The sequence below is a fragment of the Pseudophryne corroboree genome, chromosome 9 (genome assembly GCF_028390025.1).
Source record: "Pseudophryne corroboree isolate aPseCor3 chromosome 9, aPseCor3.hap2, whole genome shotgun sequence".
In the NCBI taxonomy this organism is placed as follows: domain Eukaryota; kingdom Metazoa; phylum Chordata; class Amphibia; order Anura; family Myobatrachidae; genus Pseudophryne; species Pseudophryne corroboree.
Window position 1 is genome coordinate 36,748,902 of NC_086452.1, and position 22,993 is coordinate 36,771,894.

Consider the following 22,993-nt stretch of genomic DNA (forward strand, 5'->3'; position numbering starts at 1 on the left):
TCCAGCCACTCCTGCGTTTTTCCCAGAAATGGCAGCGTTTTTCCGCACACACCCATAAAACGGCCAGTTTCCACCCAGAAACACCCACTTCCTGTCAATCACACTCCGATCACCAGAACGAAGAAAAAAACTCGTAATGCCGTGAGTAAAATACCAAACTTCTTAGCAAATTTACTTGACGCAGCCGCAGTGCGAACATTGCGCATGCGCAGTTAGCGGAAAATCGCACCGATGCGAAGGAAAATAACGAGCGAACAACTCGGAATGAGGGCCCATATGCAGAAACAGAGTACCATCGACAGTTGTGGTTGACCCATGCTTCCTCGGAATATTGCGGATACAGTTTCACCGGCGACACATTTTTAATTGCAAGCGATCACAGCTGGCGTCAGATACACGCCCCAAAATTGCATTATAGCGATCCAAGTTGAATGAGGATTAAAGTGCGCTATGTTTACCATTGTAACATTTGCTACTAGCTGTGTGATGCTGCATCTCCTGGCGTACACAATACAGCGCATCTTACGTTTATGGACAGTTTCCCATCTTTTTCCTGGACTTATTTTTACCTAAATTTCGTCCAACTCCACGTAAGTCCAATCTCAGAGCAGTTACCATTTTATTTTATTTTTTACTAATATTTAAAGCCACACTGTCTACGTAGCATCCGTAGTCCAGACCTCAACAATTTACCGAGAAACTTTTACCAACAAAATGTTTAAGAGTGAACATTTTAGTTTCAGGCTTTTTGAAAAAGCAAAATTTGCGTCTACAAATCATTCAAATATTACAAAATTTAATTTCTTAAAATATTTTTCCGGTTGCATAAATTGTGTGCGACAAGCATAAAACAACATTTCTCACAAATCAGGGAAGTTGCAACAAATCCAGGAAAATTCTAAGTAAGACTTCTGTGAAAAAAAAGTGACTGTTTTAATAACTATATTAATTCCTTCAAAAAGGATAAAACTTTTTTTTTTTTCCCTCCAATTTGTGCCTGAAAACATTTACAGACGGCATTCACGTCTGGTGATCATGCAGAGACGGACAGATCAGCGATTGTAAGCTTTTATCAGATTTCTGCCGCAAACAGCGTGCACTCTAACGTCAACGTGTTTCCCTTGCCCATCACTAATGCATGCACGTTAACAGAGGCCGCGGGAAGCGGTTCTAAAATTAGAATTTTACTATCCGTTTTTTTTTTTATTGCTTAATATTTACAAAAAGGAAAAAAAAAAAAAGCAAACATTTGCAGGCCATAGCAAGAATAAAAGAAAAGAAAATCAATTATTTACCAAAACACAACTAGGTGTAGAAAATATCTACAAATCTTCAGGAAGATTTAACCCATTTAATATAACAATTCAGCCTGAGAAGTCCTATCATTTTTTTTTTCTTGTTTCGGCAAAATCTAACCCTTTCAGTGCCAAACTAAATGGCTTGCGGCGACAAAATAACCCATATTGTGCATCTTTTGGTGTCACGGTGGAGACTTAATGGATGGTAAGTGCTAATATATTTTCTTCCTCTTAAAATAAGAGTCGCTGTAGTTTTCCCCAGAGGCGGAGGAATACTGGTCGGCGTAGCCGGATTCAGCGTTGGAGACCATGTATGTTCTTTTGTCGCTGCTTGTCCCCTGTAAGAGAAAGGAGGAAACCGGTTTATTCTATGTGTCCGTGTAAATATTCAAATGTCGTCAGCAAACAGCGCGGCTATTCTCCTATTCCTCCAACAGTATTTGCATGTTATCTGGTAAAACGATTGTAATGGAGCAGACGCACTAGAAGCGCCGCTTCATTCTCTTATATCATTTCATACAGATCTAAAAAAAATGGGATGGTTAAAACATCTCACACACATTTTACTGTCTGGACCTGAAGCTTTTAAAAGCCGCCTTATGAAGGGAGTGGAGCTTAATTCTTGCCAGGATAATTGTACATTTGTTTAATGATAGTGGATTTAAAAACAAACAGGAATACGAGTTATCATATTTCCAGGACAGGAAAGACGAAAAAAATCTTCTAGCAAGTACCAAGAAATGCAAGTTTCCTTTTTTCGTTCAAGACGCAACTATGGTGAATGTGAACGTTTACTAGAGAGACCTTTTATCTGATGGGACACTTCCTGTAAGTGGAATGCAATTTGCGTTTCAGTCTAGGGCAGTATTCCAAACGCCATTACAGGCCAGGTTTTAAGGATATCCATGCTTGAGTACAGGTGACGTAATATCTAAACTCGAACCTGGATATCTTGAAAACCTGGACTGCAATGGCAGAGTTTGGGAAACTCTGGTCTAGGGTAATGCGAGAGGGAGATTGGGCAACGAGCTGTTATCACACAGGCTACAGAATCTTGTAGCTGAAGAAACGCGGCGCATTAGAGGACCATGTACTGGTTTACGCCAGGGAAGTGCAGAGATTAAACAGTGCATTGCTTTTACCATACGACGTTGTGTGGTAGTAGCTTGTGGGACACTAGCTGGAGAAGGGAAGGACCTGTCCCCGCCTCTGATCTTCAACACCCAAAATCTAGAAAATCTTAACGTACAGTCTCCTTACAAAGAACAATTACTTGTATCCACTTTGGAAGCGGATGAGCCACCCACACACACCCCCCACTAGAAACAGCCATTTTGTGGGCAGAATCGATATAAGAACGCAGATTATCAGTTCACTAGGAATAGATGACCTCATTGAGGTAAGAGGCATGCGGTTATTAATCTGCAGTTACTGTGTAGAGGCATCGGGGGCTTGTTCCTATAATACCACCACACAAACCTGTTGTTGTTCTCCATGTCTGCAGCGTATAACGGGGTCATCATGCGAGACCAGCACCTGGTTCCACTGACTATAGCCTCTCTGATCTTTACCCCACAAGCTGATCACCTACCTTTTCTGCAGATGGCGAGACCCCGGGCTGGTACGTTCCTTGTGCATTCGCATAGTAGGTGGGCGGTGCCTGGATGTACGCGTTGTAATCTCCGTAACCCGGAGTGGAAGACGACTGCAGAGAATAAAACTAATTATAGAACAGATAACAGCTGACCAGCAATAATTGCTCTATACTCCCCTTTCACCGCTGACCCTGAAGTAGGATCAGATAAACCCATCTAGGATCTGGTCTTTGTCCAACCCCTACCTAACCACTGCAAGGTGTATGTGGATGTGTTCATTCAACAGCTCAGACCCAGGAGGGAGGCTGCATGAAGTGAACTGCACCTTGACGCCTGTCCCTGGCCTGCTCACCTGTCCACTGTCTGCCTGGACGTCCAACTGGGAGCTGCCATATGAGGAATATTGTTCATACCACTGCTGAAGGGCATCCTGCAAGACAAAGAGTACCAGTGAGCTAATCAAGGGGTACACACCCAACCGCACAGGGAGGTCGCAACTCAGGGGAGAAGGTGCTACCTGAGAGTAATCCCCGTAGTTCTGGTTGTAGGTGAAGTAGTTGTCTAGTCCCGTCTGTCCTGTGGAGTCCTGAGAGTGTAAACCATCCATTGCATGCTGCTGATAGTTCGGTGCGGCCATCCCTAGGTCACATGGGAACAGCCTCAGTACAATCAGGAACCTCATTAATTCCATTTTACAAAGAACCCCCCCCTCCCCGTTTATGTTTTGTCCTATTTGCTCAGTAACCCGCTCTGCAAAATATTACACTGTCCTGACCGCCCCCTGTGCCAGATACATACAGACACACTTTACAAAATGAATAAGCTAGATAGGCTTTCGAACTGATGACCCTTTCTAGTAGAAGCGTTACCTGTTGGTTCGCGCCACTGTACCGCCAAATACAGGTGGTCATTCCGAGTTGATCGCTATCTGCTTTAGTTCGCTGTGCAGTGATCAGGCAAAAAAAAACTGCACTTCTGCGCATGCGGCGCAATGCGCACGCGTGAAGTAGTATTACAGCGACCGATGTAGTTTCACACAAGGTCTAGTGATGCTTTTCAGTCGCACTGGTTGCTGCAGAGTGATTGACAATAAGTGGGCGATTCTGGGTGTCAACTGACCGTTTTCAGGGAGTGTTCGTAAAAGCACAGGCGTGTCAGGAAAAACGCAGGCGTGGCTGGGCGAACGCAGGGCGTGTTTGTGACGTCAAAACAGGAACTGAACAGTCTGAAGTCATCGCAAGCTCTGAGTAGGTTTTGAGCTACTCTAAAACTGTACAAAAAAATTATGCCGCCGCTCTGCGATCCTTTCGTTTGCATTTCTGCTAAGTTAAAATACACTCCCAGTGGGAGGCGGCATAGCATTTGCACGGCTGCTAAAAACTGCTAGCGAGCGATCAACTCGGAATGACCACCACAATGCTATCAAAGATGTCGCTGCATCGTAAACTTAAAATAAGATTTTACTCACCGGTAAATCTATTTCTCGTTGTCCGTAGTGGATGCTGGGGACTCCGTAAGGACCATGGGGAATAGCGGCTACGCAGGAGACTGGGCACAGCTAAGAAAGAATTAGGACTACCTGGTGTGCACTGGCTCCTCCCACTATGAACCTCCTCCAGACTTCAGTAAGGATACTGTGCCCGGAAGAGCTGACACAATAAGGAAAGGATTTTGAATCCCGGGTAAGACTCATACCAGCTACACCAATCACACCGTATAACTCGTGATATTATACCCAGTTAACAGTATGAACATAACAGAGCCTCTCAACAGATGGCTCAACCATAACCCTTTTAGTTAACAATAACTATATACAAGTTTTGCAGACAGTCCGCACTTGGGACGGGCGCCCAGCATCCACTACGGACTACGAGAAATAGATTTACCGGTGAGTAAAATCTTATTTTCTCTAACGTCCTAGTGGATGCTGGGGACTCCGTAAGGACCATGGGGATTATACCAAAGCTCCCAAACGGGCGGGAGAGTGCGGATGACTCTGCAGCACCGAATGAGAGAACTCAAGGTCCTCCTCAGCCAGGGTATCAAATTTGTAGAATTTTGCAAACGTGTTTGCCCCTGACCAAGTAGCAGCTCGGCAAAGTTGTAAAGCCGAGACCCCTCGGGCAGCCGCCCAAGAAGAGCCCACTTTCCTCGTGGAATGGGCTTTTACAGATTTAGGCTGCGGCAGGCCAGCCACAGAATGCGCAAGCTGAATTGTGCTACAAATCCAGCGAGCAATAGTCTGCTTTGAAGCAGGAGCACCCATCTTGTTTGGTGCATACAGGATAAATAGCGAGTCAGTCTTCCTGACTCCAGCCGTCCTGGAAACATAAATTTTCAAGGCCCTGACTACGTCCAGTAACTTGGAGTCCTCCAAGTCCCTAGTAGCCGCAGGCACCACGATAGGTTGGTTCAAGTGAAAAGCTGATACCACCTTAGGAAGAAACTGGGGACTAGTCCTCAATTCTGCCCTATCCATATGGAAAATCAAATAGGGGCTTTTGCATGACAAAGCCGCCAATTCTGCCACCCGCCTTGCCGAAGCCAAGGCCAAAAGCATGACCACTTTCCACGTGAGATATTTTAAATCCACGGTTTTGAGTGGCTCAAACCAATGTGACTTTAGGAAACCCAACACCACGTTGAGGTCCCACGGTGCCACTGGAGGCACAAAAGGAGGCTGAATATGCAGCACTCCCTTGACAAATGTCTGAACTTCAGGCAGTGAAGCCAGTTCCATTTTGGAAGAAAATCGATAGAGCCGAAATCTGGACCTTAATGGAACCCAATTGTAGGCCCATAGTCACCTCTGACTGTAGGAAGTGCAGAAATCGACCTAGCTGAAATTTCTCCTTTGGGGCCTTCCTGGCCTCACAGTACGCAACATATTTCCGCCATATGCGGTGATAATGGTTAGAGTTCACTTCTTTCCTAGCTTTAAATAGCGTAGGGATAACTTCCTCCGGAATTCCCTTTTCCTTCAGGATCCGGCGTTCAACCGCCATGCCGTCAACGCAGCCGCGGTACGTCTTGAAACAGACAGGCCCCCTGCTGCAGCAGGTCCTGTCTGAGCGGCAGAGGTCATAGGTCCTCTGAGATCATTTCTTGGAGTTCTGGTTACCAAGCTCTTCTTGGCCAACCCGGAACAATGAGTATAGTTCTTACTCCTCTCCTTCTTATTATTCTCATTACCCTGGGTAAGAGAGGCAGAGAAGGGAACACATACACCGACTGGTACACCCACAGTGTTACCAGAGCGTCCACAGCTATCGCCTGAGGGTCCTTGACCTGGCGCAATATCTTTGTAACTTTTTGTTGAGGCGGGACGCCATCATGTCCACCTGTGGCCTTTCCCAACGGTGTACAATCATTTGGAAGACTTCTGGATGAAGTCCCCACTCTCCCGGGTGGAGGTCGTGTCTTCTGAGAAAGTCTGCTTCTCAGTTGTCCACTCCGGGAATGAACACTGCTGACAGTGCTAACACATGATTTTCCGCCCATCGGAGAATCCTTGTGGCTTCTGCCATCGCCATCCTGCTTCTTGTGCCGTCCTGTCGTGTACATGAGCGACCGCCGTGATGTTGTCTGACTGGATCAGCACCGGCCGGTGTTGAAGCAGGGGTCTAGCCTGACTTAGGGCATTGTAAATGGCCCTTAGTTCCAGAATATTTATGTGTAGGGAAGTCTCCTGACTTTTCCATAGCCTTGGAAGTTTCTTCCCTGTGTGACTGCCCTCCAGCCTCAAAGGCTGGCATCCGTGGTCACCAGGACCCAGTCCTGTATGCCGAATCTGCGGCCCCCTAGAAGATGAGCACTCTGCAGCCACCACAACAACGACACCCTGGCCCTTGGAGACAGGGTTATCCGCCGATGCATCTGAAGATGCGACCCGGACCACATGTCCAACAGATCCCACTGGAAAATCCTTGAATGGGACCTGGCGAATGGAATTTCTTTATCATCCACTAGGGGTCACTGGAGTACTCTTGGGATATGGACGGGCGTAGCCGAACAAAGGCACTGAATATTTAAATTTAGGACTCTCCCCCCCTCCATATCCCCAAGTACCTCAGTGTACTTTGCCAGTGTTTTTTCGGTGCTCACAGATGAACATCGGCTTGTGGCAATGGCCACTTTTCAGAAGATTTTTATTTTTATTTTTAATTTTTACACTTCCCGTCCCAGTTTCTGGAAAAACTTGGGTCCGGGATGGTGCCGCTGCAAGGCAGCGTATGGCGTGTCGGTCCTCACAAAGAGCACCCTCACAGCCACAGGCGCTACAAGGCAGCGCATGGCGTGTCGGTCCTCACAAAGAGCACCCTCACAGCCACAGGCAGCCACTGTCTCCTGCAAACTGAACGGAGCTTACAGGAAGAAGCTCAGTCACAGCCAGGATGAGACAAAGAGCTGGAAGAAACTACATCTGCAAGGAGCTTACACCAGAAGCCCCGTCACAGATGAGAAGCTGGAGGCTGTAACGGAGTTTACACAGATCACAGCCAGGATGAAAACGGCACAAGGTAGGGGTGTCAGGGCGGTCAGCTCACGCTGCCGCCCTGCTGTGTGTGAAAGTGTTAACTGTACCCGCCGCTAAGCACCGCTGAAGGGGTCCTGCTAAACTATGCACAGAGCGGCCGCACGTCACTCAGACGCCGGCCGCTCTCACTGTGCTGATGACCGGAGAGACTCCGTGTGCTGAATACGCGCAGAGCGGCCGCACGTCACTCAGACGCCGGCCGCTCTCACTGCGCTAATGCCCGGCACCACTACACGCCGCACAGAGACTGCCGAGACTTTAACACTGCCGAGACGCTGCTGGCCGGACACAGAAGACTGTGTATTACGCCGCCCGCTCGTCCGGACGGCTCCCCGGCGCTATATACAGCGCTCTTCTGCTATCGCTCTCCTGCTCTCCCTGCACCTCGAACCCCGTACGCTGCAGGTACCATGGGGAGACAGGGGGGGGGGGGAGGGGGAGTAATGCCCATAGCAGCAGCAAAGGCTGCATGGGTTTAAAATAAGCAGCGCAGCGTTTTAAACAGAATCAGAAGCTATATTATCAGTATAAAACTGTAGATATAAGATCAGTGGGAACTGTGATTATATGTTCAGCACATTTTATATATCTAATATATAATGAAGCTTGTTGCTGCCAGACTGTGTCTAATATCAGTATGAAACTGTGATTATATGTTAAGCAGTTTATATATATAATATATATATGAGGCTTTGGTTGGCAATAGGCTATCAGTGGCATAATCTATTGCAGGTTTAACCATGTTTTCTGTTAATTTCTATAAGACATTCACTGCAGGCAGTGTTCATATTAATGAAGGCTAACTAAATACATGTATTTTACTGTATCCTACACCTGTGTTATCACTGTATAATCTGTATAATAGGCTATTAAGTCTATATTAAAAATGCAGCAGGTAACCTGTACTGTGATTTTATGTGAAAACATGGCATGACGGCCATTTTAATCATTGCTGTTTTTCCAGTTATAATTCCAGAACATTCCGGCAATACACCTCTACTCCACAAGGAGGCGCAGGGGTGTTAGTGGGAATTTTTAGTTTAGGATAATTCTAGAACATTCCTGCCCTACATCTTTAAGCCACCAGAAGGCGCAGGGGTGTTAGTAGGAATTTGGTTCGGGTTTCATGCCCATGTGAAATGCTTTTCACATAAGGAACACTTTAGTTCCTAATAAATATGCTGTTCAGCAATAACATATATATATAGATATATATGCCATATAATAAATTTATTAAGTCGTGCAAGTGTCTGTCTGTTGCCTATTAAGATGTCTGTCTACATAGCGAATAAGGCTCTAGTGCAGACTAAAAATGTTAACATTGGCAATTCAAATTAAAACAGCGGTAATCGGAGTCTCGGAATAACTCCGCCAGCGCTAACAAAAGACAATCTTTCCAAAGGGACAATTTTCCTTTGGGTACCAGAGGGTTTATTTCACTGGTCTTATAATTTAATGCACGATTCTATGTCAAATCTCACACCGATAACTACGAGTGAGAAGGGTACATTAGTCCAGCACTCAGATAGTGCGGGGTTTTGGACAACCATACAGACGCGATCCGCCATTGGTATATGCGTTTCTGTCAAACATTATAAAAACCCCTAGATTCTATGTATGAAACCATGTCGATCACGGTTAAATAAGCTGCACAGTATATCTGTAAAGCTTCTGCTAACGCCGGTTATTTTCATTGTCGTTAGTTAAGCGCTAAAAGGCCAGAGCTTGTTTGCTCCTAAATATACTTGTAACGGCATTTTATCCCTTTTAGGATATTCTGACATTAGCGCATACAGTATACTTGTAACGGCGTTTTATTCCTGTATAAGAAACAGTCACGCCTTGTAACGACAAGACGTTACAGTCAACAAGCCAGTGGTTTGATGACCTCTTTTACAATTGTGGAAGTGCGTCTTTTCATGTTACCTTTGCGAGGTTTCATGACTTCAACTCATATATGTCTCAGCTATTTACAGCTTGGAGTACAAAACTGCTTCTGTCGAACGGTTTGGCAGGTTGTCATTTAGTCTTTGCTGGTTTATAAACCAGGCAATAGTACGCCAACAGAGTCAAAGTTACTTATTTCCCTCTGTTTGAGCAAAATCAAACAGCTCCGTTGCAATATCAATCAGCAAGTCATTTACTACAGTTAGAAAATGGCTTTTCTGCAGTGAGTTTTTTGCTTTTTCGAGCCACAAAATTGTATAATTGCATTTGATCTTCACAATGCGTATTTACCCAGTCCGGTTTCTTCATCACAGGTTATAGCGTTTGCAAATCGCCACAACCATTACCCATTTCCATTCTACCGTTGCTTATCGCTTCCGGTATTTACCAAAGTGATGTTGCAATGATAGCTCATCTCACATAAGAACTATGTATCAACAAAGTCCTCTATCTTGCGCTACTAAGATATACTGCGGTAGCAGATTAAGTTCGAAAACAATCACATCTAAGTCTGTCTAAACGATATCAATTCCGAAGTAAGATTATAAATACGGTAAATCAAATACTTTTACCTACTACACCAGCAACAACAAAAGTACACGCACACTAGCGGTATATTGCTGTATTCACTTATTAAGAATAAAGATGTGTTTTCAGTTAGTTCGCCACCCTTCACTCGCGTTTCCCACAAAGGGACAAGGGTGCGTATACTCTGGAATGCAAGGATGCGTATAATCTGGACAACAGTCACAGAGAGTCAGGATTTGTATTTAAATTCAACGCAAAGGTTCTAAAACACGACACTGCTGTCGATAAATGTACTAGAACTCTGTGCATTTTACAATGCAATAGATAAATGTCCTAGAACTCTGTGCATTTTACAATGCATTAAATGATTCGCTTTCAGTCGAACCAGAGATAGACTCTGGTTTCTCTTCAGAACGAATAAATCTTTCGCTTTTTACTAAAGATTTCTGTGGAGAGAAACAACCGTGAGTTTCATGTAATTTTGTTTTTCAGGCCTGGCTCACGCTGCCCTTAAGCAGTCAAACAAAGCAACGGCAGTTGCATACTCAACAACCAGTGAGAACCAAGAAGCCGCATGACAATGCGGCAGGTAACTCAAATCTTCAATGGCTCAGAACGCCATTATGTGAAAATGTCAAGACATCAATCCGTGAGTGGACATCTGTTAGACACACGATCTCACCCGTCAGGGTTTGGATCTTGAAAACTGGACATTAAATCCACAGGTGTTTCGTATGTGAGTCCACACAAGGAGGTTACCCTCAAGTATATCAGTATGTGTACATCACATTCATGGGGTCATTCAGCATCGTGTGTCTAGCTACACCATTTTCCGCTTCTCTCTTCGTTGCCAAAACGGATCAGAAGACAGTTCGTCACAGTCATACTGGTGGGATCTCATGGGTTTCAGAGAAGTTGCTTCTCGAATTTTCAAGGAATACTTGCACACGATCTGGGCCCGCTCATAATACGTCCAACCTGTTACATCAGGAAACGTTCTTTTACCCATAGTTACCTATGTACCTATTATCTATGTACCGCAGCTGCGGTTGACAGGGTGAGGGTTCAGACCGCCCTCTTAAAAAAAATAGAGCGTTACTGTATCGGTTATACCAACCATGTTACGAAATAGTAAGCCGCTTAAGGCAGCTCATTATTAAAAAGATTTCGTGTGCTTACATAGGTTGTAAACCTCGGAAGTTTCCAACATCATCCTTCAAGTAACCGTATTCTGTTAAACGGAATGGGATGGAAAACTGCGGTCATCTGCACTAAGAGTGCAGGTATCTGTGTGGTAAACTTATTTTCAAAGCGTTTGCTCTATTTGCGTCTGTAAACATCTTTCTACAAGGTGTCACCAAAGTTCAGACTCTATTTATCCCACCTACAGCGCTAGGCGATTTGAGGTTGGGTTCAGATTTATGACAGTTTTCATATTTTGGAACCTTTTCAACAAAAGGGAATTAAGTTTTCATATTTTGGAACCCTTTCAAAAAATGGGGATTAAGTTTCTCACTTTGGAAAACATTTTTCTTCTAGCCTTGGCTTCGGCAATAGTGCTTCGACAAGGGGTTTGTTTTCAGATTTGGTTGCCTTGTATTACAAGCCACCGTATTTGAGTTTTCTCATGACAAAGCAGATCTTCGGACGAAATCCGCTTTCGTATTCTTCACATCAATATACCAATAGTGGTTCCTGTGTGGACACCACATTCTAAAATTCTGAATGTGGTACACGCGTTACGCGTTTATATATGTACCGAACGACTACAGTACGTGATATGAATACGTTGTTTGTTCTATATGATACTGCAAACTGGAGTTAGCCAGTTTCTCAGCAGACATTATCCAGTTGGATAATAATGACTACAAGTCAGGCTTACTTTAAGGCTAAGTTACAATCGCCTACGTCAGTAATAGTTCATCCCACAGGTTCTGTGGGAATGTCAGACCCAGCGGGTCGTGGAGCGTCTACGACGCGGCTACATAGCCTTCAGTGCACCACGTTTGTGCACTTTTACACGTTATGAATGGTGGCGCCGTCAGCATATAGCTTTGGCTGCCTACTGTTACAAGTATCAAACAGCTCTCCCGCCCACGAGGGAAGCTTTGGTACGTCCCAAGAGTACTCCAGTGACCCCTAGTGGATGATAAAGAAAATAGGATTTTGGTACTTACCAGGTAAATCCTTTTCTTTGAATCCATAGGGGGCACTGGACGCCCACCCAGAGCAGTTTTACCTGGGTTGTTTTAAGCTCAAGGGAGCTTACTGAACAAATTTTACTTGTGTGGTATTAAGCTCAAAGAAGCTTATGGTAACACATTTTCACCGATTGGCTCAAATTATAAAGTTCTATCGGTTAAGGTGTCAACTGTTTAGTTGACAATAAGGTTACAGGTCAACTTTGTGGTTGTCTGTTATAGGGATTCTCCATTGTCAATCTCTCTATATCCTGTTCGCTCAGTAAAAAACACTGGCAAAGTACACTGAGGTACTTGGGGATATGGAGGGGGGGAGAGTCCTAAATTTAAATATTCAGTGCCTTTGTTCGGCTACGCCCGTCCATATCCCAAGAGTACTCCAGTGCCCCCTATGGATTCAAAGAAAAGGATTTACCTGGTAAGTACCAAAATCCTATTTTCTTCGTAAGAAGCTACCATCCTTCCCAGGGCTCGCGTGCATTGATGCACCGACACCTGTATACGTATTAGGAGGTCTCTGTCTAGAGACGACAACTCCTTGGACTTTTCCTCTGGGAGAAACCCTTTTTATCCTGTTCTGTGTCCAGAACCATACTCAGGAACAGTAGACGCGTCGTAGGAACCAGCTGCGACTTTGGAATATTCAGAATTCAGCCGTGCTGTTGTAGCACTTCCCGAGATAGTGCTACTCCGCCGAACAACTGCTCCCTGGACCTCGCCTTTATAAGGAGATCGTCCAAGTACGGGATAATTATTTCGGCCATTACCTTGGTAAATACCTCGGTGCCGGGGACAGACCAACGGCAACGTCTGGAATTGGTAATGACAATCCTGTACCACAATTTTGAGGTACTCCTGGTGAAAAGGGTAAATAGGGACATGCAGGTAAGCATCCTTGATGTCCAGTGATACCCTCCAGGCTTGCAATAATCGCCCTGAGCGATTCCATTTCGAACTTGAACCTTCGTATATAAGTGTTCAAGGCTTTCAATTTTAGAATGGGTCTCACCGAACCGTCTGGTTTCGGTACCACAACATTTTGGAATAGTAACCCCGGCCTTGTTGAAGGAGGGGTACCTAGATTTCACCTGCTGGAAGTGCAGCTTGTGAATTGCCGCCAGTACTACCTTTCTCCGAGGGCAGCAGGCAAGGCTGAGGTGAGGTAACGGCGAGGGGGAGTCGCATCGAACTCCAGCCTGTATCCCTGTGATACTATTTGCTGAACCTAGGGATCCACCTGTGGGCAAACCCACTGGTCCCTGAAGTTCCCGAGACGCGCCCCTACCGCACCTGTCTCCACCTGTGGAGCCCCAACGTCAAGCGGTGGACTCAGAGGAAGCGGGGGAAGATTTTTGATCCTGGGAACTGGCTGCTGGTGCAGCTTTTTCCTTCTTCCCTTGTCTCTGTGCAGAAAGGAAGCGCCTTTGACCCGCTTGCTTTTCTGAAGCCGAAAGGACTGTACCTGAAAATACGGTGCTTTCTTAGGCTGTGAGGAAACCTGAGGTAAAAAAAAATTTCTTCCCAGCTGTTGCTGTGGATACGAGGTCCCAGAGACCATCCCCAACAATTCCTCACCCTTATAAGGCAGAATCTCCATGTGCCTTTTATAGGCAGCATCACCTGTCCACTGCCGGGTTTCTAATACCCTCCTGGCAGAATGGACATTGCATTAATTCTGGATGCCAGCCGGCAAATATCCCTCTGTGCATCCTTTATATATAAGACAACATCTTTAATATGCTCTATGTTAGCAAACTATTTTCCCTGTCTTAGAGTATTAATATTATCTGACAGGGTATCAGACCACGCTGCAGCAGCACTATTTATGCTGAGGCGATTGCAGGTCTCAGTATATAACCTGAGTGTGTATATACAGACTTCAGGATAGTCTCCTGCTTTTTATCAGCAGGCTCCTTCAAGGTGGCCGTATCCTAAGACGGCAGTGCCACCTTTTTTGACAAACGCGTGAGCGCCTTATCCACCCTAAGGGATATCTCCCAACGTGACCTATCCTCTGGCGGGAAAGGGTACGCCATCAGTAACTTTTTAGAAATTACCAGTTTCTTATTGGGGGAACCCACGCTACTTTACACACTTCATTCATTCATCTGATGGGGGAACAAAACACTGGCTGCTTTTTCTCCCCAAAAATAAAACCCCTTTTATGTGGTACTTGGGTTCATGTCAGAAATGCGTAACACATTTTTTATTGCCGAGATCATGTAACGGATGTTCCTAGTGGATTGTGTATATGTCTCAATCTCGTCGACACTGGAGTCAGACTCCGTGTCGACATCTGTGTCTGCCATCTGAGGTAACGGGCGCTTTTTTGAGCCCCTGATGGCCTTTGAGACGCCTGGGCAGGCGCGGGCTGAGAAGCCGGCTGTCCCACAGCTGTTTTACGTCATCCAGCCTTGTAAGGAGTTGACATTGTCGTTTAATACCTTCCACATATCCATCCACTCTGGTGTCGGCCCCACAGGGGACGACATCCCATTTATCGGCCTCTGCTCCACCTCCACGTAACCTTCCTCATCCCACATGTCGACACAGCCGTACCGACACACAGCACACACACAGGGAATGCTCTGACTGAGGACAGGACCCCACAAAGTCCTTTGGGGAGACAGAGACAGAGTATGCCAGCACACACCAGAGCGCTATATAATGCAGGGATTAACACTATAACTGAGTGATTTTTCCCCCAATAGCTGCTTGTATAAACAATATTGCACCTAAATTTAGTGCCCCCCCCCCTCTCTTTTTAACCCTTTGAGCCTGAAAACTACAGGGGAGAGCCTGGGGAGCTGTCTTCCAGCTGCACTGTGAAGAGAAAATGGCGCCAGTGTGCTGAGGGATATAGCTCCGCCCCTTTTTCGCGGACTTTTCTCCCGCTTTTTTATGGATTCTGGCAGGGGTATTTATCACATATATAGCCTCTGGGGCTATATATTGTGATATATTTGCCAGCCAAGGTGTATTTATTGCTTCTCAGGGCGCCCCCCCCCAGCGCCCTGCACCCTCAGTGACCGGAGTGTGAAGTGTGTATGAGGAGCAATGGCGCACAGCTGCAGTGCTGTGCGCTACCTTGGTGAAGACTGATGTCTTCTGCTGCCGATTTTCCGGATTTCTTCTTGCTTCTGGCTCTGTAAGGGGGCCGGCGGCGCGGCTCCGGGACCGAACACCAATGGCCGGTTCCATGCGGTCGATCCCTCTGGAGCTAATGGTGTCCAGTAGCCTAAGAAGCCCAAGCTACCACCAGTTAGGTAGGTTCGCTTCTTCTCCCCTTAGTCCCTCGCTGCAGTGAGCCTGTTGCCAGCAGATCTCACTGTAAAATAAAAAACCTAACATATACTTTCTTTCTAGGAGCTCAGGAGAGCCCCTAGTGTGCATCCAGCTCGGCCGGGCACAGGATTCTAACTGAAGTCTGGAGGAGGGTCATAGTGGGAGGAGCCAGTGCACACCAGGTAGTCCTAATTCTTTCTTAGCTGTGCCCAGTCTCCTGCGGAGCTGCTATTCCCCATGGTCCTTACGGAGTCCCCAGCATCCACTAGGACGTTAGAGAAAATAAAATACTAACAGAGACCGCGCAGGCTGGATTCTATGGAGAACACTAAGACTGGCAAAGTTCATCTACATAATAATACTTACCGGTCAGGGAGTTACCAGGCATCACGCTCGCCAAGTTCAGGAACGGGTTAGTGCTGAGACGGACATCCCTCGGCGGCTCTCCGAGCAGCGACATCTGGTTGTTCGACTTGTACTACAAAATAAAATCTACCCTTAAAAAAAACATTAAATAAACACTTAAGCTGTAACTTGTCCGGGGTGGACGGGCAATGCACAGTCTATGTTGCAAAGACGTTCTTTTCCATGGTTAGGACGTAAACCTCTCATATAACTCTACTAGAGATCAGTAAGAAAACACCAGTACAACACATGTAAAAATATTACACAGAGCAGATTTGGAGAACCACAGCCATGTAATAACGCAGACTGTTCTGCAGTTGTGTAGGAGCCACCTAAGCCTGGACTATAATACAGCTTTTGACATTTTGGACATTCGTAAGTCATTGTCATGTAATTTACAATTGAGCCACTGGGTGGCACTGGTCTAAGTCTATGAATGAATGCGTTATTAGTTGAGATGCAGATGATCGCAATACAGTATGTGCATATGTTTTACTGAACAAGAATCCTTGGAGAGCAAAGGAAACAAGTGGATTAATCAAGCTTTTAGAAGGCCTCTCAGCAGTGATCAGACCTTAGGTTTAGGGGTTCTGCGTTCTCTGTCCCCAGACGCAGTAATGTAAGTTCACTTTCAGAACATTTAAATAATTAAACATTAGAAGTTTTTTTGCGGTTCTCACCACATTCTGAGCATCCGGATTGCTGGGCTGATACTGGGCTGGATTGCTGGGCTGATACTGGGCTGGATTCTGCGCAGCCAGCAAGGAGCTGTCAAACACCACAGATGCCAAATGCTTGTCTTGTGCGAGCCTGGACAGTGCCGAATTCAATTGCTGCTTGTGGTAATACGGCAGCATGTCTAGGGGAGGAAGTGCAGAGCGGACAGGTGAGTCTGGGAGCAGGAAAATATGGCAGAGCATTTGCCAGCACCTTGTCTAGATAACATGGCAGTATATACAATACAATCATCCAGACCTGTGACCTCAAAGAGCTATTGTGTTCTAGGTAACCCTTAAAAGGACCTTATAATAGAACGTCATCAGAGGGGAAAATAAGATTTTACTCACCGGTAAATCTATTTCTCGTAGTCCGTAGTGGATGCTGGGACTCCGTAAGGACCATGGGGAATAGCGGCTCCGCAGGAGACTGGGCACAACTAAAGAAAGCTTTAGGACTACCTGGTGTGCACTGGCTCCTCCCACTATGACCCTCCTCCAGACCTCAGTTAGGATACTGTGCCCGGAAGAGCTGACACAATAAGGAAGAATTTTGAATCCCGGGTAAGACTCATACCAGCCACACCAATCACACCGTATAACTCGTGATACTATACCCAGTTAACAGTATGAAATATAACTGAGCCTCTCGACAGATGGCTCAACAATAACCCTTTAGTTAGGCAAGAACTATATACAAGTATTGCAGACAATCCGCACTTGGGATGGGCGCCCAGCATCCACTACGGACTACGAGAAATAGATTTACCGGTGAGTAAAATCTTATTTTCTCTGACGTCCTAAGTGGATGCTGGGACTCCGTAAGGACCATGGGGATTATACCAAAACTCCCAAACGGGCGGGAGAGTGCGGATGACTCTGCAGCACCGAATGAGCAAACTCTAGGTCCTCCTCAGCCAGGGTATCAAACTTGTAGACTCTTGCAAAAGTGTTTGAACCCGACCAAGTAACAGCTCGGCAAATTTGTAAAGCCGAGACCCCTCGGGCAGCCGCCCAAGAAGAGCCCACTTTCCTCGTGGAATGGGCTTTTACAGATCTAGGGTGCGGCAGTCCAGCCGCAGAATGTGCAAGTTGAATCGTGCTACAGATCCAGCGAGCAATAGTCTGCTTAGAAGCAGGAGCACCCAGCTTGTTGGGTGCATACAGGATAAATAGCGAGTCAGTTTTCCTGACTCCAGCCGTCCTGGAAACATATATTTTTCAGGGCCCTGACTACGTCCAGTAACTTGGAATCCTCCAAGTCCCAAGTAGCCGCAGGCACCACAATACGTTGGTTCACATGAAAAACTGATACCACCTTAGGAAGGAATTGGGAACGAGTCCTCAATTCCGCCCTATCCATATAAAAAAATTAGATAAGGGCTTTTGTATGATAAAGCCGCTAATTCTGATACACGCCTGGCCGACGCCAAGGCCAACAGCATGACCACTTTCCACGTGAGGTATTTTAGCTCCACGGATTTAAGTGGCTCAACCCAATACGACTTCAGGAAATCCAACACCACGTTGAGATCCCACGGTGCCACTGGAGGCACAAACGTGGGCTGACTATGCAGCACTCCCTTAACAAAAGTCTGAACTTCAGGCAGTGAAGTCAGTTCTATTTTGGAAGAAAATCGATAAGAGCCGAAATCTGGACCTTAATGGAACCCAATTTTAGGCCCATAGTCACCCCTGACTGTAGGAAGAGCAGAAATCGACCTAGCTGAAATTCCTCCGTTGGGGCCTTCCTGGCCTCACAGCACGCAACATATTTCCGCCATATGCGGTGATAATGGTTTGCGTTCACTTCTTTCCTAGCTTTAATTAGCGTAGGGATAACTTCCTCCGGAATGCCCTTTTCCTTCAGGATCCGGCGTTCAACCGCCATGCCGTCAAACGCAGCCGCGGTACGTCTTAGAACAGACAGGCCCCCTGCTGCAGCAGGTCCTGTCTGAGCGGCAGAGGCCATGGGTCCTCTGAGATCATTTCTTGGAGTTCTGGGTACCAAGCTCTTCTTGGCCAATCCGGAACAATGAGTATAGTTCTTACTCCTCTCCTTATTATTCTCATTACCCTGGGTATGAGAGGCAGAGAAGGGAACACATACACCGACTGGTACACCCACAGTGTTACCAGAGCGTCCACAGCTATCGCCTGAGAGTCCCTTGACCTGGCGCAATATCTTTTTAGCTTTTTGTTGAGGCGGGACGCCATCATGTCCACCTGTGGCCTTTCCCAACGGTGTACCATCATTTGGAAGACTTCTGGATGAAGTCCCCACTCTCCCGGGTGGAGGTCGTGTCTGCTGAGAAAGTCTGCTTCCCAGTTGTCCACTCCGGGAATGAACACTACTGACAGTGCTAACACATGATTTTCCGCCCATCGGAGAATCCGTGTGGCTTCTGCCATCGCCATCCTGCTTCTTGTGCCGCCCTGTCGGTTTACATGAGCGACCGCCGTGATGTTGTCTGACTGGATCAGCACCGGCCGGTGTTGAAGCAGGGGTCTAGCCTGACTTAGGGCATTGTAAATGGCCCTTAGTTCCAGAATATTTTTGTGTAGGGAAGTCTCCTGACTTGTCCATAGTCCTTGGAAGTTTCTTCCCTGTGTGACTGCCCCCCAGCCTAGAAGGCTGGCATCCGTGGTCACCAGGACCCAGTCCTGTATGCCGAATCTGCGGCCCTCTAGAAGATGAGCACTCTGCAGCCACCACAACAGCGACACCCTGGCCCTTGGAGACAGGGTTATCCGCCAATGCATCTGAAGATGCGACCCGGACCACTTGTCCAACAGATCCCACTGGAAGATCCTTGCATGGGACCTGGCGAATGGAATTTCTTCGTAAGAAGCTACCATCTTTCCCAGGGCTCGCGTGCATTGATGCACCGACACCTGTATTTGTATTAGGAGGTCTCTGTCTAGAGACGACAACTCCTTGGACTTCTCCTCCGGGAGAAACCCTTTTTATCCTGTTCTGTGTCCAGAACCATACCCAGGAACAGTAGACGCGTCGTAGGAACCAGCTGCGACTTTGGAATATTCAGAATCCAGCCGTGCTGTTGTAGCACTTCCCGAGATAGTGCTACTCCGACTAACAACTGCTCCCTGGACCTCGCCTTTATAAGGAGATCGTCCAAGTACGGGATAATTATTTCGGCCATTACCTTGGTAAATACCCTCGGTGCCGGGGACAGACCAACGGCAACGTCTGGAATTGGTAATGACAATCCTGTACCACAATTTTGAGGTACTCCTGGTGAGGAGGGTAAATAGGGACATGCAGGTAAGCATCCTTGATGTCCAGTGATACCATGAAATTCTCCAGGCTTGCAATAATCGCCCTGAGCGATTCCATTTTGAACTTGAACCTTCGTATATAAGTGTTCAAGGATTTCAATTTTAGAATGGGTCTCACCGAACCGTCTGGTTTCGGTACCACAAACATTTTGGAATAGTAACCCCGGCCTTGTTGAAGGAGGGGTACCTTGATTTCACCTGCTGGAAGTACAGCTTGTGAATTGCCGCCAGTACTACCTCCCTTTCTCCAAGGGCAGCAGGCAAGGCTGATGTGAGGTAACGGCGAGGGGGAGTCGCCTCGAACTCCAGCTTGTATCCCTGTGATACTACTTGCAGAACCTAGGGATCCACCTGTGGGCAAGCCCACTGGTCCCTGAAGTTCCCGAGACGCGCCCCCACCGCACCTGTCTCCACCTGTGGAGCCCCAGCGTCATGCGGTGGACTCAGAGGAAGCGGGGGAAGATTTTTGATCCTGGGAACTGGCTGCTTTCTTAGGCTGTGAGGAAACCTGAGGTAAAAAATTTTCTTCCCAGCTGTTGCTGTGGATACGAGGTCCCAGAGACCATCCCCAAACAATTCCTCACCCTTATAAGGCAGAATCTCCATGTGCCTTTTACAGGCAGCATCACCTGTCCACTGCCGGTTTTCTAATACCCTCCTGGCAGAATGGACATTGCATTAATTCTGGATGCCAGCCGGCAAATATCCCTCTGTGCATCCCTCATATATAAGACGACGTCTTTAATATGCTCTATGTTAGCAAAATATTATCCCTGTCTAGGGTATTAATATTATCTGACAGGGTATCAGACCACGCTGCAGCAGCACTATTTATGCTGAGGCAATTGCAGGTCTCAGTATAGTACCTGAGTGTGTATATACAGACTTCAGGATAGCCTCCTGCTTTTTATCAGCAGGCTCCTTCAAAGTGGCCGTATCCCAAGCCGGCAGTGCCACCTTTTTTGACAAACGTGTGAGCGCCTTATCCACCCTAGGGGATATCTCCCAACGTGACCTATCCTCTGGCGGGAAAGGGTACGCCAGCAGTAACTTTTTAGAAATTACCATTATCTTATCGGGGGAACCCACGCTCTTTACACACTTCATTCACTCATCTGATGGGGGAACAAAACACTGGCTGCTTTTTCTCCCCAAACATAAAACCCCTTTTATGTGGTACTCGGGTTCATGTCAGAAATGTGTAACACATTTTTCATTGCCGAGATCATGTAACGGATGTTCCTAGTGGATTGTGTATATGTCTCAACCTCGTCGACACTGGAGTCAGACTCCGTGTCGACATCTGTGTCTGCCATCTGAGGTAACGGGCGTTTTTTGAGCCCCTGATGGCCTTTGAGACGCCTGGGCAGGCGCGGGCTGAGAAGCCGGCTGTCCCACAGCTGTTTCGTCATCCAGCCTTTTATGTAAGGAGTAGACATTGTCGGTTAATACCTTCCACCTATCCATCCACTCTGGTGTCGGCCCCACAGGGGGCGACATCCCATTTATCGGCCTCTGCTCCGCCTCCACGTAACCTTCCTCATCCAACATGTCGACACAGCCGTACCGACACACCGCACACACACAGGGAATGCTCTGACGGAGGACAGGACCCCACAAAGTCCTTTGGGGAGACAGAGAGAGAGTATGCCAGCACACACCAGAGCGCTATATAATGCAGGGATTAACACTATAACTGAGTGATTTTCCCCCCAATAGCTGCTTGTATACACATATTGCGCCTAAATTTAGTGCCCCCCCCCTCTCTTTTTAACCCTTTGAGCCTGAAAACTACAGGGGAGAGCCTGGGGAGCTGTCTTCCAGCTGCACTGTGAAGAAAAAATGGCGCCAGTGTGCTGAGGGAGATAGCCCCGCCCCTTTTTCGGCTGACTTTTCTCCCGCTTTTTTCATGGATTCTGGCAGGGGTAATTTATCACATATATAGCCCTGGGACTATATATTGTGATGATTTGCCAGCCAAGGTGTATTATATTGCCCTCAGGGCGCCCCCCCCCCCCCAGCGCCCTGCACCCATCAGTGACCGGAGTGTGAGGTGTGCATGAGGAGCAATGGCGCACAGCTGCAGTGCTGTGCGCTACCTTGTTGAAGACAGAAGTCTTCTGCCGCCGATTTTCCGGAACACTTCTTGCTTCTGGCTCTGTAAGGGGGCCGGCGGCGCGGCTCCGGGACCGAACATCGAGGTCGGGTCCTGTGGTCGATCCCTCTGGAGCTAATGGTGACCAGTAGCCTAAGAAGCCCAAGCTACCACAAGTTAGGTAGGTTCGCTTCTTCTCCCCTTAGTCCCTCGCTGCAGTGAGTCTGTTGCCAGCAGAACTCACTGTAAAATAAAAAACCTAAAATATACTTTCTTTCTAGGAGCTCAGGAGAGCCCCTAGTGTGCATCCAGCTCAGCCGGGCACAAGAATCTAACTGAGGTCTGGAGGAGGGTCATAGTGGGAGGAGCCAGTGCACACCAGGTAGTCCTAAAGCTTTCTTTAGTTGTGCCCAGTCTCCTGCGGAGCCGCTATTCCCCATGGTCCTTACGGAGTCCCAGCATCTACTTAGGACGTCAGAGAAATAAAAAGCCCTTGCTGGGGCGGAGGACCACATGTGACTTCAGATGTAACAGACCTACTGCTGTGTTAGGTAAGCAATGGTCTATCACATGCAGCAGAGCTGTGGATGGCACGTTAGGACCCGGGCAGCAGAGACGTTGGACAATACAAAAGGAAAATGGTTTGAAAAATGCAGAATTCTAAAAAGGGAGAGGGAATTGAAAAACGGGACAACAAAATGTGTGCGGTACGATATACCGTCAGACGGGATGTAGGCTGTCAGTATACCGGCAGCGAGGCTTCGCTTGCCACGTGTTCTATTCCCACTAGGTTGGCGGCGTGGACCCACCAACAGAGTGGAAATTTGGGGGGTGAGGGGGGGATTCAATTCGCAGGTAAAATGTTGGATTTTGGGATTCCGGCGTCAGTTTAAGATCTGGACTCTGAGCTCGATAGTCCATCCGGGGTTACTGAATTTTCTGTATTATTGTATGCCAGGCCAGTCCAGGGTGTATTATTGTATGCCAGACCAGTACAGGGTGTATTATTGTCTGTCAGGCCAGTCCAGGGTGTATTATTGTATGTCAGGCCAGTCCAGGGTGTATTATTGTATGTCAGGCCATGCT

At 47.0% G+C, this 22,993-nt stretch overlaps 1 protein-coding gene and 1 pseudogene across 1 annotated transcript in view; one reads left to right on the forward strand and one right to left on the reverse strand.

Moving 5' to 3' along the window:
- Nucleotides 1-779: 779 nt before the first annotated feature.
- Nucleotides 780-22,993, reverse strand: part of RAVER2 (ribonucleoprotein, PTB binding 2) — an 87,212-nt gene continuing 64,998 nt past the window's right edge. The window contains exons 9-14 of the mRNA XM_063939175.1: nt 16,477-16,655; nt 15,758-15,869; nt 3,411-3,532; nt 3,246-3,323; nt 2,890-3,003; nt 780-1,636 (exon numbers count right to left, since the gene is read on the reverse strand). Coding sequence (XP_063795245.1) covers nt 1,511-1,636; nt 2,890-3,003; nt 3,246-3,323; nt 3,411-3,532; nt 15,758-15,869; nt 16,477-16,655 — 731 coding nt within the window. The 3' untranslated portion in view covers nt 780-1,510. The remainder of the gene's footprint in view (nt 1,637-2,889; nt 3,004-3,245; nt 3,324-3,410; nt 3,533-15,757; nt 15,870-16,476; nt 16,656-22,993) is intronic.
- LOC134959508 (U5 spliceosomal RNA) lies at nt 10,298-10,405 on the forward strand (annotated as a pseudogene).